Source organism: Schizosaccharomyces cryophilus (genome assembly GCF_000004155.1).
Source record: "Schizosaccharomyces cryophilus OY26 unplaced genomic scaffold supercont4.2, whole genome shotgun sequence".
Classification (NCBI taxonomy): Eukaryota; Fungi; Ascomycota; class Schizosaccharomycetes; order Schizosaccharomycetales; family Schizosaccharomycetaceae; genus Schizosaccharomyces; species Schizosaccharomyces cryophilus.
In genome coordinates, this window is record NW_013185625.1 from 308,386 (window position 1) to 321,395 (window position 13,010).

Below are 13,010 nucleotides of genomic sequence, written 5' to 3' on the forward strand. Positions count from 1 at the left end.
TAATCTTTAGAAACCGATCCATCTTCTTACGATACAGCTTGTTTGAACGTTAAGAATAACCAAATGGAAGACAAAATTAATCTTGAGCTTCGCTCCGAAAACCATTCTCTTCTTTCGAAACATCCAAGTAGCCAGGAGTTTTCCTTTGTTATGTGCAATCCTCCGTTTTATGGAAACGAAGAAGAACTTATGAACAATAAAGAACGGGTTCCTTATGCTGTATGCACCGGAAGTAAAAACGAGATGATTACGCAGGGCGGTGAAGTTGACTTTGCAAGGCGAATTCTCCAGGAAAGTAAATATAGACGTGACATATCATGGTTTACTTGTTTGCTTGGAAAAAAATCAAGTCTTGTGGATGTGGTGCAAGATTTGAGAAACGAAAAGGTATTTCCACCATTGAAAAAAAGCTCCGACTAATCTCATTGTGTAGATTGATAACTATGGGATTTACGAAATAAATTTGGGCAAGACAAAACGGTGGATTTTAAGTTGGTCTTATTCACATCGAAGACCCTACAACGTAAGACGCCTAAGTCCATCATATTTGATTTTGTTCACTGACATATTTAGCATCTGATACGACCTGCCTCTTTTTCCCTCCCAAAACTGCTACCTAGAAAAACGTTATACGAGTGGAATGTTGGTATGGACAAGCAAACGTTTTTTGAGACACTCGATCGATTCTTGGATACTATGAATGTTGAGTGCAGCCGTCATGACGATAAAGTATCTGTTTTTTCTAATGGCATTTCTTGGTCTCGCAAAGCTAGACGAATGAGTAAGCATCAAAACCCTTCCCAAACTAACATGGGGGACAATCTTTGGTGTACAGTTTGTTACAACAATGACAAAGGCCAATGCTGTTGGACCGAAGGAAAAGACTACTTAGTTTATGAAAGCTTTTGTTCTACGCTTCATCGAAAATTTAAGGAAAACTCGTCTTGAGAAGCGCCAACGATACTTCATTCATTTGTTCGACACTCAATGTCTTATGGTTTCGGTATTCTAGTAAAATACTTATGAAATGTTATTTATACGCAAATCCGTTTGCAACTGCTATTTATAATAATATACGAAAGCTAGTCTAGTCTTCGGAAATATAGTAGGAAACAGACGGGATAAATAAAAAGAAAAAGAAAAATAGAATAAAACGATTTTAGCTTTCTCATGGCTTTAAAATTTAATGGTACGTATGTATATAATTTTTTGTCATTGCGCAGATGCATGCATTGTCAAACTCTCCTACATACGAACCGACAACACCTGTATATAATTTCAATATGAAATTGGTTCGGTATGTGCGAAAATCAAGTTTTCTAGACTAATGGAATAGATTTTTAATGAAATTAACAAATGAAACGGTTTCCATAGAGCTTAAAAATGGTACGCACAACCACTTTTTCATAGGAGTGAGAATATGGGCTAATGCATCTGAAAATAGGAACTATCCTTCATGGAACAATTACCGCTGTAGACATGCAGATGAACACGCATTTAAAAGCTGTCAAAATGACCGTGAAAGGACGCGAACCAGTCCCTTTGGAAACACTGTCCATTCGTGGTAATAACATTCGCTACTACATCCTCCCAGATTCATTACCTTTGGATACCCTTTTAATTGATGATAGTACGAAACCTAAACAAAAGAAAAAGGAAGCTGTTCGTGGCCGTGGAAGAGGCCGTGGTCGTGGTCGTGGTAGAGGCCGGGGTGCTGCTCGCGGATTCTAAGATTATCCTAAAAGGTAGATGTTTAATTCTAAGTATTACTTTTTGTTTATTTAATCTCATTTGCCTGTGCTTACTATGGTGCAGTACTTTGTGCAATGTTCATGAGAAAGTTCTTTTACCTTGATAATACAAAGTTACAAGTTGGGGTGCTTCCATCATTTGATTTTTGATTTCTGATTAAAAGATAACCAAAAGGAAAAATCTGAAGAGGGTGAATTCCAAGAATTTCACTGTGGTCTTTTGACCCTCTATAGTGCTTTATGCAATTTATAAATAGACGATCCGTATGTGTTTCATATAGGAAGGTATACTAAAATTGATTTCCTCTTATTATATTTCAAACTCAGTTTATTGTATTAGAAAAGGAAGAGGGCGTAAAAACAGAAGGATAACACTTGGACGTTAAATAAATTACGAAAAGAACAGAAGGTCCTAATATAATTTACTTAGATATAGGTACAAAAAAATAGCCATTGTAAAATAATAACATAATATGATTATAGCTTCTCAATAAGCTCGGGTACAGCTTCATACAAGTCAGCAACCAAGCCTACATCAGAATGCTGGAAGATAGGAGAGTTTTCATCACGGTTAATAGAAGCGATGAATTTGCTGTCTTTAATACCTGCTGTATGCTGGATGGCACCATCGACGCCAACAGCAATGTACAGTTTGGGAGCAATGATTTTTCCGGTTTGTCCGATTTGCAAAGAGTTATCAGCATACCCAGAGTCAACGGCAACACGAGTAGCACCAATAGCAGCTCCCAATTTGTCAGCTAGAGGAATTAAGGTCTTTTCAAAGGTAGCTTTATCTTTCAAGGGACGGCCACCAGCAACGACGCGTTCAGCAGAGCCGAGGTCAGGACGTTCACTTTTAACAATGTTTTCGCTTACCCAAGATTGTAAAGCAGCAGGTTGAGGGTCCACACCAGCCTCGATAGCAGCGGAGCCATTCTCAATTGCTGGAGCGGGATCAAAAGCAGATGCACGTACTGTAACGAGCTTGACAGGGTCCTTAGTGGTAACCTGCACGTTTACATTTCCAGCATAGGTAGGACGAACGAAAGTATCTTCGTCGACGACACCGATCACATCGCTAATTTGCATTACATCCAACATGGCAGCTAGTCGAGGCATAACTCCTTTTCCAACAGTACTGTGAGCGCTAAAGATATGAGATGCACCTGATTTTTTTGCATTTTCGTACATAACTTTCGCCACCTGATCCGGTAAATAACGCTCATAGGCGTTGTTTTCCACATGAATCACCTTCTTTAATCCATCCACGGACTTGGAGGCTTGTTGAGCGACTTGAGACGCATTGGGACCCATAACAAAGGCAAATACATCTCCTCCAGTGCGTTTAGCAGCTTCGATTGCGGAGAGCGAAGCTGGTTCAGGCTTTCCTTGTTGGTATTCCAAAAGAGCAAAAACATTGAAGTATCGTCCATTAATTCTCTGGTGAACAAAACGAGATGAAAAAAGCGGCCTTGAAAACGACCGATATGCGATTCCAATCATGATAACCTGCCTTTGGTGGTGTGTGTAAGAAGCAAAGTCGCGAAGTCGATAGGAAAGCGTAACTCTGGAGAGACAGGTAGAGAAAACTCAACGAGAAGGATTCATTCTAATGATCGTCCTGAGTAAGGTGAGATGAAAGAACAATCAATTTGCAAAACAGCACCGTGCTTGATATTTCGTTTACCGAATGTGATGTTTGTGAATTATGATGGCTCTGAAGTTCTTGCAATGCCATATCCAGAGGACATAAAGGATAAACGAATAGTCTTTGTCATTGTCTTCAATTTTTCACTGGAAAGAATTATGTGCGTAAAAAGATATGCCTAAAAGGATGATCAAACTTTGTTCATTAGTTGTCCAATATATCAGAATCATAGGAATGCAACATCGAGGAAGCGGCTTTTTTTTTATTTTGTTAAATAAAGTAATCATTAATTCGAATATTCATGAAGTTCACCCTTTTTTTTTCTGTTCTTTACGGCTTTCTTTCTCTTTTGTTTTGTTTGTTTACAACATAACGAGGTTGTTTTACTGCGTTAAGCAGAAAATTTGATATTCTTGCAGGCAATACGAGAAAGCAGTTTTTTGTCTATAAACTCTGTTTTGCTTTTGTTATTTTCTTTCCTTTTCATTTCATTTCATTTCTTCTGTAGTCTGTTTCAATAGCATTAAACAAAGTTTCCAGGGAATCACCCTTAGCAGAAATACAAATTTAGATCCATGCTTATTCCATAATTGTTTGTTTGTTTACCTTACAATATTTTCTATTTCTCTTTATAGCTTCCAATCCAAGGTGCAACTGTTTACCTACATTTTATTGTTTCACTATTTCATGATGGACCCATTTTCCACTCAAGGTCCTTCTAAAAGCTATTGTTCGTTTGGAAACGTTTTTCAACGGCTTTCCATGGCAAACACCACTAAACCCATGGTCCGAAAAGCTTTTGTTCTACCACATGCTTCTGAAGCTATTGACTTTTGGAATTATCGTGACATTGTCGCAGGAGATGAAGCAGAGCAAGAACGTCAAGAACGAGCCAACCGCATTGCTATGGCACGGATTGCTGCAAGCAAAAGCTCTGCACCAGAATATCACCAGGCTATTCTTCGGAACCTCACTAGCCATGTACAACGACTAGATCAATTGTCAGAATGGTGAGCCTCACCTTTTGGTTGTCTTGGAAAAATATTGATTTCTAGCTAAACGCCTTAAAAGAAAAACCTTTTTTTTATTTTTCAGATAAATTTTGAGATTCCGTCTTCAACATCCGGCCCTGTTTGTTACAGCTTAGACTATACATGTCGCTACCTGTTCGGAATCTGTACATTAATGAAACTTTTAGAAATTTTATTTTATGATAAATTTCATTCTTTACATTAAAAGTTTATGAAAGCTGTGCTCCTCAACTTCTAGGCACTTCTCTATCATAATGAATTAATATGCATAACTGACGATCCCATAAGACGTGACAGGACAAGCAAAACTAGTGTTTTGTGCAGACAGTGTCAATGAACTCTGCCAATTTGATATCCTTTTCTGTCAAGCCTTTTGTCGTGTGTGTGGTCAGTGTAATATCTACCTTGTTGAATACATTGCTCCATTCTGGGTGGTGGTTCATTTGTTGAGCTCGCAAGGCCACACAGGTCATGAAGCCAAAAGCCTCAATGAAATTTTTGAATTGAAACGTCCTTTGAAGTTTCGTACTTTCCGCTAGTAAATTCCAGGCGTTTTGAGGACGCGAAACAAGAGCAGCAATACGAGGAGTCAAACTCATAATGAAAAGCAAAATAAAACCTATTGGTATACCTTGCTAGGGATATGCAAAGGACAAAAGACCTGACATTCCCTTACGTTCGACAATAATGACTATGTGACGACAACTCCCCGAGCTACAGCCTATCCAGGCTAGGCTTGCTGACGGAAAATACATAACAAGCGAATTCTTAATCATCCTCGATGTCATCTTGATTCTTGGCTTTGATTCTAATGCTTTTTCTTTCTTTTTTTTTTCTTTTTTTTTTTTGTTTAGTCGTTTACTTATTGACGTATTTGTTTTTTTTCGACAATGAACAGAATACTACTCACAAAACTAAGCTAAAGCTCTCTTTTGTTCCCTTCTTATCCAATGCCGGCTCTGTTCATCGATAATTGACTCGGAATCTTCCTTCGTTCATATGACCAAAAAAAAAAAAAATAAAACTCGTTACATGCTTATACAATCTCTCCGATATTTTCCAAAACAATGACACAAAAGACAAGAAAACAGTACCCCAAAAAATTATAATGAAAACAAAAGCAAGTAAAAATGCATCATCGCATTTCCATTTCAAAAATTTCGGTGATTCAGTCACTTCACGATTTCTCAAAATCACCGTTGCCTAGAAGTAGAGTGATAACCCTTACAATTGGTTATGGCTTGCGTAGACGACTATCAGATCTCTAGCGCAAAATCAGTACTGTTGCCCATTTTTACTTGATATCGTATGCGAAATACAACATTCTACAGCTATCTTAATCTTCGAAATTGGTAAACTACCAGCCGAACACACTACATCCGCATATCTTAATTTGGACATTCTCGTGAGATGTTAGTCGCGAGCAGCAGCAACTGCTATATTTATATGGAAATCATGTACTGCTTTCCATATCATATGCATAAGACCCCTCATGTTAAGGCTTTGAACGTGAGGAGAAATGTCGAGCTTGTTATCCAGTTTTATAGTCTTTTTCACCAAAGATCGGGGAAAGCAATTAAAGTCCAAAGAGTGGACTCCATTAAGGTTATGGACCCTCACATCGCTTGGGCAAAAACAGACAAACCCGAGCAACGGATATCTTACGCAGTATCTTGATACATCATGGATGAGGGGTTCCTTCTCTTCTATTTTTATAGAAAAAAAAAGAAAAAAAAAACGAATCTTTAAAAGAAAAGATTACACACTTCTCTTCTCGTAGGAAGGGAATCTATGGTGGTGTATAACATCTGCAACCGTTTTCTCGGTGTTTCGTAACATCTGACGCTAATCGCTTTGAGTTACTCCAGGAAACAATTTGGTTACGTTTGATAAGCAACCATTGATTTGTTTGGTTAAAACTTATGAAATATGAGGAGATAACCATAATTGTTCTAACCTAAGCTGGAAGAGTCTTTTTACCTTTTGTCAAATTAAACGTAGTTTGTCTCGGTTACCGAATCCACCCGATTTTTGATTTGTTCGCTTTAACGCGACGATGGCGAGCTTAAGCTTGTTTTCTTTGTTCTCGCTTCGATTAACTTCTATGAGCTCAATTTACGACATAATCCATAGCATGGGATGCATCTAGACACAAATCCTGCAACCACTGATAACCAATTCTTCACGTATTTAAGCTTCGTTTCCTTGCAGTAGGTTTTTGTTTTGCATTGTTGAGCAAAGCCTCTCCGCTTCCTTTCATAACTTTTCTTTGCTTTGTCCAGCCGGCTTTGTTATTTTTCATTCTTGTCCCCAAATACCCCTTTTTTACTTAATTTCTTTGTTTGCAGACGAAGCTGCTTTTCTCTTGTTTGATTGGTTCAACAGGTCCTTTGTTTAGGTTTCTTTGTCTTTAGGTTATTCCGTTTTCCTTAAATACCATCGATAGCCACTACCGCACCTTCACTTCAGTCTTATCCATCCACCAAGACTACATTGCATTCAATTTTTCTTGAGGATACTGATTTTTGTAGTTATTTTGTTTTTCCCTCTTCATTTTTTATTTTTTCGACCTTGAAACAGGTTTTTTTCTAATTCTCTCCTTGTATTTATGGAACGTTCTTAAAGAAATCTTTCCTTTCTCTTCTCTTTTCTCATTTTTCGCTCTTTTCCTTCAAATAAACCAAAAATATTTTTCCTTCTTTCCCAGCCAAACACCCACATTCTTCCAAAAATTCTTTTATTATCAACAATCCTTTTAAAGGTTTTTCTTTCTTTTTTTTTTAATTCTTTTCCATTGTGCGTTTCCGCTTGTCTCTACGTCCCCTCTTTCTGTGATATAATTGCTTTGGGTTTATCTTTGTTTACCCTCATTTTGGTTATTGTCCCCTAACATTGTTACCTGCTTTTGTTTGTTTACTCGGTCCTAATTTGCCCCAAACTTTTGCCGTTTCTTGGGTGTTTTTTTCTAATCTCTCTCCTTATTTTATATATAATTGAGCATTTCCTTTGTGGAGTTTTTACATACAATTTCTTTTTTCCTAGTTTCATTGGGTTTGTCTTTTTTGCTTTTTTTTCTCTTCTTCCTTTTTTTTCAGCCAATTTGACTCGTTTTACCTTTTACCTTTGATCTTTTAATTTTAATTGAAAGCAACATAGCAGTTTTTTTTGCTGTTCCTTCGTCCTTTACTACTGTTTGTTTCCCAATTACTCGATAGTTTGTATCATCCTGGTTTCCGTACCCGTTTGGAGTTTCCTTTTCTGATTCTTTTGTTATTTTTGAAGAAGCTCATTCCCTTCTGAGCTGACATATATTGGTGCTTTCTAATAAGTTTCTGTTTCTTGTAATTCATTGTCTTTTTTAACTTTCTTTTTGATTCAAGAATTGCTGCTTCATTAACTTAATTTTTATATTTGCAACTCTTGGTTTTATTTTTTAGTTTCTTTAAATCTCTTTCGAGTATCTCACATAATCTTTTCGTGTTCTTTCTTTTATGATGGCATCTACATCCTCGGTTTCATTAGCATCTCATTCCTCTTCGGAATCTACTTTTCAAATCGACATAGACAGGACCCTTCATGCTCTCCCTTCCAGTCTTCTCGACTCTCCTTTGTTGTCTAACGGCGGTGAACCCTATAACCAAAAGTCTGGCCAGCTTTTGAACAGTATCCACCATAACCGAACAATGGGTCTATCTTCTAACAATTCCAAGGAAAATATGAACGGTGATCGAAAAATCGAATCTATTCCTGGTTTAACTTATACCCAAAATGATGAAAACGCTTTTCAATATTCCTCTGTAGCTCTGCCCGCTGCCGAGTCTGCAAAATTTTCAGAGCGAAAGATGCCTTCCAGAGGAGAAACTTTTACTGAAAGACAGCCTTTGGGTTCTTGGCAGACAAATGTGGCTCTTTCAGAATCACCTCCTCAACCTTCTACTTACAGTGATTATGCTGCACCCAATGTAAACAGTTCTTTGCTTTCATATAACCAGTTTCCAACAGCTCTTCACCGCTCTGCTTCATATCCCGGCCCATCTGATGATTTGGATATGTTTTCTTCTGCATCCAGATATCTGTTTATTTCAAATTTACCCCGAATCGTCCCTTATGCTACTTTGTTGGAGCTTTTTTCCAGATTTGGTGACGTGAAAGGATTGGACACATCCGCCTTGTCAACTGATGGTATTTGCATAGTTGCTTTTTTTGACGTTCGTCAAGCTATCCAGACAGCAAAAATACTTCGCACACAGCGTTTTTTTAATGATCGCTTACTGAACTTTCAAATTTGTCAGCGCTCTAGCATTCAGCGTATGATTAATCAGGGCGCTCCTATTCAGTTTCTTGATGATAACGAAGGTCAGTTGTTGTTTACCATGCAAGGGCAGGTAACTCTTTCTATTCAACAATTGCAGTCTATTTTACAAACATTTGGTCCATTGCTTTGTTTAAAGCCTCTCAAGGGTCAAAATCCCTCTCAAATCCTTTGCGAATTTTATGATACTCGTGATGCATCATTCGCCTTGGATGAACTGGATGGTAGAATCATTCATAACTGCTGTCTACAAGTTGCTTATTACGATGCTATGGTAGATTCTGTTAGTTCGTCTTCCATATCGAGTCACTCTGTTAATAAAAGCATCAATTCGACTCAAGCGCCGAATGACTGGATGTACCCGTCGACGAATAATGGTCAAGATGTTACGCCCTTGTTAAAAAGGACATCTTCTAATTTGGGATCTCAATATTCTACTTTGTCCAATTCATTAAGATCAGTTCCTTTAGGGCGTACCGAATCTTCACCAGCTTGGGGCACTGGAGGACACTATGACCTTTTGTCTACGAGTCCAACTGTTTCAATGAACAACAGTAGAAGGCCTTTAAGTGCATCTCGTTACAGTATGGATGTTTCTCCTATTGCACCTCCAACCTCGAGTCGTGGAAAACAAAGAGCGGTAGATCTCTTAAATGGATATTCTGGACAATGGAATCCATTCACACCTTCTTCTCTTAAAGGAGGAGTAGATTCTCCCACAAACTCTGTCGGTATGAGACGAAGTTTGACAGTAGATGCTAATGCTTCACGTTCTAATCCGGCTAATTTAAGCTTTGCTTCGTTGACTCTTCACGATTCACGTGCTGACCCTAGTGGTTTCTGCCCTGCGCCTTTTTATGGAGCCGAGAATGGTTTTCAAGGTCTTACAGCTGTTCCTGAAAGACCGATTTCGGTTGATAGAAATTCAGTCGATTACGCACGCATTGCAGCAGGGCTCGACAATCGCACAACTGTGATGATCAAGAACATTCCGAACAAGTTTACGCAACAAATGCTTCGTGAATACATCGACCTTACCAACCAAGGAACATATGACTTTTTGTACCTTCGCATAGACTTTGTAAATAAGTGCAATGTTGGGTATGCGTTCATAAACTTCATTGAGCCTGAGGCGATCGTCACTTTCGGCAAAGCTAGAGTGGGTACTCAATGGAACGTTTTCCACTCTGAGAAGATTTGTGATATTAGCTATGCTAATATTCAGGGAAAAGAAAGACTTATTGAGAAATTCCGCAATTCATGCGTTATGGATGAAAATCCTGCTTATCGTCCTAAAATTTTTGTTAGTCATGGACCCAGTAGGGGAATGGAAGAATCTTTCCCAGCTCCTAATAATGCTCGTCGTAAGCTGAGATCCATTGCAAGTGCTCAGCAAATTGGCCTTTTCCCTCCTACAGCTAGCAAGTGCTAGTTTTCCTTTTCTTATTCTTTGGCTTTGCTTTTTTGTATGTTTATGAATACGTCTATGATCTTGTATACTTTAACATGGAAATGTGTATAATTAATGATTTGCTTGATTTAATGATTTATGTGTTTTGATATGATATGATTATTTGCGACAAGTGAAATTTTAAGAATTCGATACTCGATAATCGGAGAAAAAAAAAAGGTTATTGAATTAGAAATCTTGTTTCTGCTACAACCACAATTGTGTCCAGTGAAAAGTCGAAATCTGTGTAGCGGAGACGAAGATTTAAATAAATTATGATTAGACTTAATACATTAATAATTATTCTTATATGAATTAATATCTGTTAAAAGTATTATTCGTCTTGATGTTGATTATCGGTGTATTCTTCCACTTATAGAAGGGGTTTTAATGTCTGGTTGCTGTCATTCAGTAGTAAGAGCGTGAGCAAACAAGCTTTACCATATAAACAAATGATACTGAAGTAAAAGAATTAAACGAACTTACGTAACTTATTCGTACCATAATGCTTATTACCAATAAGGGCTTTCTTAAACGAGGGTTTGAACCAAAACATAACTCTCATATGAACAATATACACCAAAGGTAAACGAGAAGAAAAGGACATGAATAGAACTTACTCAATTGATGAATATTACATGGAAATTTTATGAAAACAGCTTAATAGTTTTTAGTCTATAATTTAATAAGATTGAAGGATGCTGGGACGATTGAAGGATCAGTTTAATTTGACATTAGTTCAAGGGCAAGAAGAAGCCAAAAATCGACGGCGACAACTTCAGGAGATTCATCAGCAGCATATTGGGTCAACGGAAAACTCTTCTGGACATTATGGTACAGAGGATCTAGTTATCCTCCAGAGTGAATTAGCAGACCTTCGACTCACAATTGATAGGTTTCAAACAGTTCTACAGGAAAAGACCCCATTGTCTAGCATTTCTGATATAGAAGGATTCCTAGAGTTTCTAGATAATTTGGAACACCGATATGAAATTTCGATTCGCGAAGTTAAGAGACTATCTAATGAGCTTCAGGAAGCAGATACCTTGTTGAAGACATCTAGGCAAGAATTTGAAGAGAAGTTCAAGTGCTTAAAAGAAAAGTTTTCTTCTGAAATAGCTCGTTTATCATCATCTGAGAGCAAAAATCAATCCGATGATAAAGCGGTATCTTTATCGAAAGTAGAGGATTACTTTTCTCTTTTACCTCAGAGCTCTACACCAAAAGAAGGAAGTGTTCCTCCTGAAACTACTATAACAACGAATAGATCTTCCGCAAAGAAAAAGAAACGAAAAATCAAAAAGAATCAAAAGGAAAGACATGCTGATGAGAACCCAGGACTAGTACAGGAAAATTTAAATTTTTCCCAGTCCATCACCGGAAATGCTTCCCCTGAAGAACAAGAAAATGTGCAGAATAATAGGCTGTCTTCCGTTGAAGCTTACCTTCAATTATCCAATATTTCAATTCCTTCTACACCTTCACCCACATTGACGAAAGCAGAAGACGTCTTTTTACAGCTACCGTCTATACCTTTCAAAAAAGATGAAGCCTTACCAACAATCGTAGAGTCACTTCGGAAGGAGCTGGAAGCAGCTGAGAAAAAGCTCAAAACAGAATCAGCGAATTTTCATAATAAAGAAGAGACCCATAGGAATAATATTTTTGTGCTGAATTCTTCTATTGAATCTTTACAGAAAGAAGTTGAAGAATGTCGCAAAAATCTTCTCTGGGCCGAGACTTCTTGTGATTCTTTGCGCGAAGAAAAACAACAGCTTTTAGAAAGGCTTTCCAACAATGATGATCTAACAAATAAGCTTCTCCAGTCACGTTCAGAAGCCCAAAAGAACCTGAAGTTATCTCAAGAAAAACTGGTTCATACATCCAAACAACTTGAAATAGCGCATGGAAAGGAAAAGAGCATATTGAGGGAAGTAGATGTATTGCAAAAAGACAACGAAGAAAAAATGAATGTGATCAGTGAACTGAATAAAAAACTCGTCTTTCTTACGGAGCAATCGAATGAATATTCTAGACAAATTCACGAAAACAAGGAGGCAACCCAGACCAAGCAAGAGGAGTTTGAAGAAGTTTATAAGCTTCTACTTGATCAAACTAGGGATTGTCAAAAGTTAAGGGGTCTTGTGGAACAACTAGAAATTGATCGAGGTAATTCTCAAAATGCTGCAGAGTTGCGCATCCATCAGTTGACTGAAGAGTACAACATAGCTTTGCAAGAAAAAAATTCAGTTTTATCTGAACTTGAAGCCAAATACCAAGTTACCATGTCTGAGCTTGAGCGCTTAAAACTGAAAGACGCAGAGCTTACACAACAAAACCAAGTACTTTCGGATGGTATTCAAAAGATAAAACTTGATAAAAGCAACCCGGGAAACGGTCAGCACTTGCAGATGGAAGGGACGTTAAGGACCTTGGAAGCAGAAAACAAGAGTTTGGCTGCCGCCCTGGATGAATCAACTGCTCGTTACGAACACTTACAAAAGTCTTTCAAGGTAATGTTTGGTCAGCATCGCAGGAAACAAAGTCAAGGTAATTTATCTGATCGTAGTTCAAGCATTTCTCTTTCTCGAGCTAGCGTTGACCAACAAAACAGCAATACATTGGTCGACAAAGAATATACCCGTAACATTCTTTTTCAGTTCCTTGAGCAACGTGAAAGGAGAACAGAAATTGTGAATTTACTTTCTATATTGCTCGAATTATCTGATGAGCAAAAGGAGAAGCTTTTATCTATCAAATACTGAATTATTCGTTAGTTGAATATTCTTCGCTTCGTTCTTAATAATAAATGGTCTTC

The 13,010-nt window shown here is 37.7% G+C and overlaps 8 protein-coding genes across 8 annotated transcripts; 6 read left to right on the forward strand and 2 right to left on the reverse strand.

Annotated features, from left to right (window-relative positions):
• Positions 1-44: 44 nt before the first annotated feature.
• On the forward strand, positions 45-1,156 carry SPOG_01669 (DUF890 family protein). Its single transcript, XM_013166774.1, has 3 exons — positions 45-387; positions 434-523; positions 574-1,156. Exons 1-3 carry the CDS (start codon positions 64-66, stop codon positions 946-948), a joined length of 789 nt encoding a protein of 262 aa, XP_013022228.1. The 5' UTR covers positions 45-63; the 3' UTR covers positions 949-1,156.
• Positions 1,152-2,199, forward strand: SPOG_01670 (Sm snRNP core protein Smd1). The gene is made up of 3 exons (XM_013166775.1): positions 1,152-1,297; positions 1,337-1,386; positions 1,445-2,199. Exons 1-3 carry the CDS (start codon positions 1,224-1,226, stop codon positions 1,729-1,731), a joined length of 411 nt encoding a protein of 136 aa, XP_013022229.1. The 5' UTR covers positions 1,152-1,223; the 3' UTR covers positions 1,732-2,199.
• Positions 1,177-3,584, reverse strand: SPOG_01671 (electron transfer flavoprotein alpha subunit). Its single transcript, XM_013166776.1, has one exon. It carries the CDS (start codon positions 3,252-3,254, stop codon positions 2,229-2,231), a length of 1,026 nt encoding a protein of 341 aa, XP_013022230.1. The 5' UTR covers positions 3,255-3,584; the 3' UTR covers positions 1,177-2,228.
• SPOG_01672 (anaphase-promoting complex subunit Apc14) lies at positions 2,796-5,282 on the forward strand. Its single transcript, XM_013166777.1, has one exon. It carries the CDS (start codon positions 4,087-4,089, stop codon positions 4,411-4,413), a length of 327 nt encoding a protein of 108 aa, XP_013022231.1. The 5' UTR covers positions 2,796-4,086; the 3' UTR covers positions 4,414-5,282.
• SPOG_01673 (4-alpha-hydroxytetrahydrobiopterin dehydratase) lies at positions 4,593-5,972 on the reverse strand. Its single transcript, XM_013166778.1, has one exon. It carries the CDS (start codon positions 5,027-5,029, stop codon positions 4,739-4,741), a length of 291 nt encoding a protein of 96 aa, XP_013022232.1. The 5' UTR covers positions 5,030-5,972; the 3' UTR covers positions 4,593-4,738.
• On the forward strand, positions 5,256-6,122 carry SPOG_01674 (uncharacterized protein). Its single transcript, XM_013166779.1, has one exon. The coding sequence runs from the start codon at positions 5,841-5,843 to the stop codon at positions 6,105-6,107; it is 267 nt and encodes an 88-aa protein (XP_013022233.1). The 5' UTR covers positions 5,256-5,840; the 3' UTR covers positions 6,108-6,122.
• A 503-nt stretch (positions 6,123-6,625) lies between these two features.
• On the forward strand, positions 6,626-10,507 carry SPOG_01675 (RNA-binding protein). Its single transcript, XM_013166780.1, has one exon. The coding sequence runs from the start codon at positions 7,922-7,924 to the stop codon at positions 10,172-10,174; it is 2,253 nt and encodes a 750-aa protein (XP_013022234.1). The 5' UTR covers positions 6,626-7,921; the 3' UTR covers positions 10,175-10,507.
• Positions 10,508-10,697: 190 nt separating this feature from the next.
• SPOG_01676 (GRIP domain-containing protein) lies at positions 10,698-12,957 on the forward strand (the record flags this gene model as incomplete). The annotated part of the gene is made up of 2 exons (XM_013166781.1): positions 10,698-10,777; positions 10,890-12,957. The coding sequence occupies 2 exons, from the start codon at positions 10,698-10,700 to the stop codon at positions 12,955-12,957; spliced, it is 2,148 nt and encodes a 715-aa protein (XP_013022235.1).
• Positions 12,958-13,010: the final 53 nt, after the last annotated feature.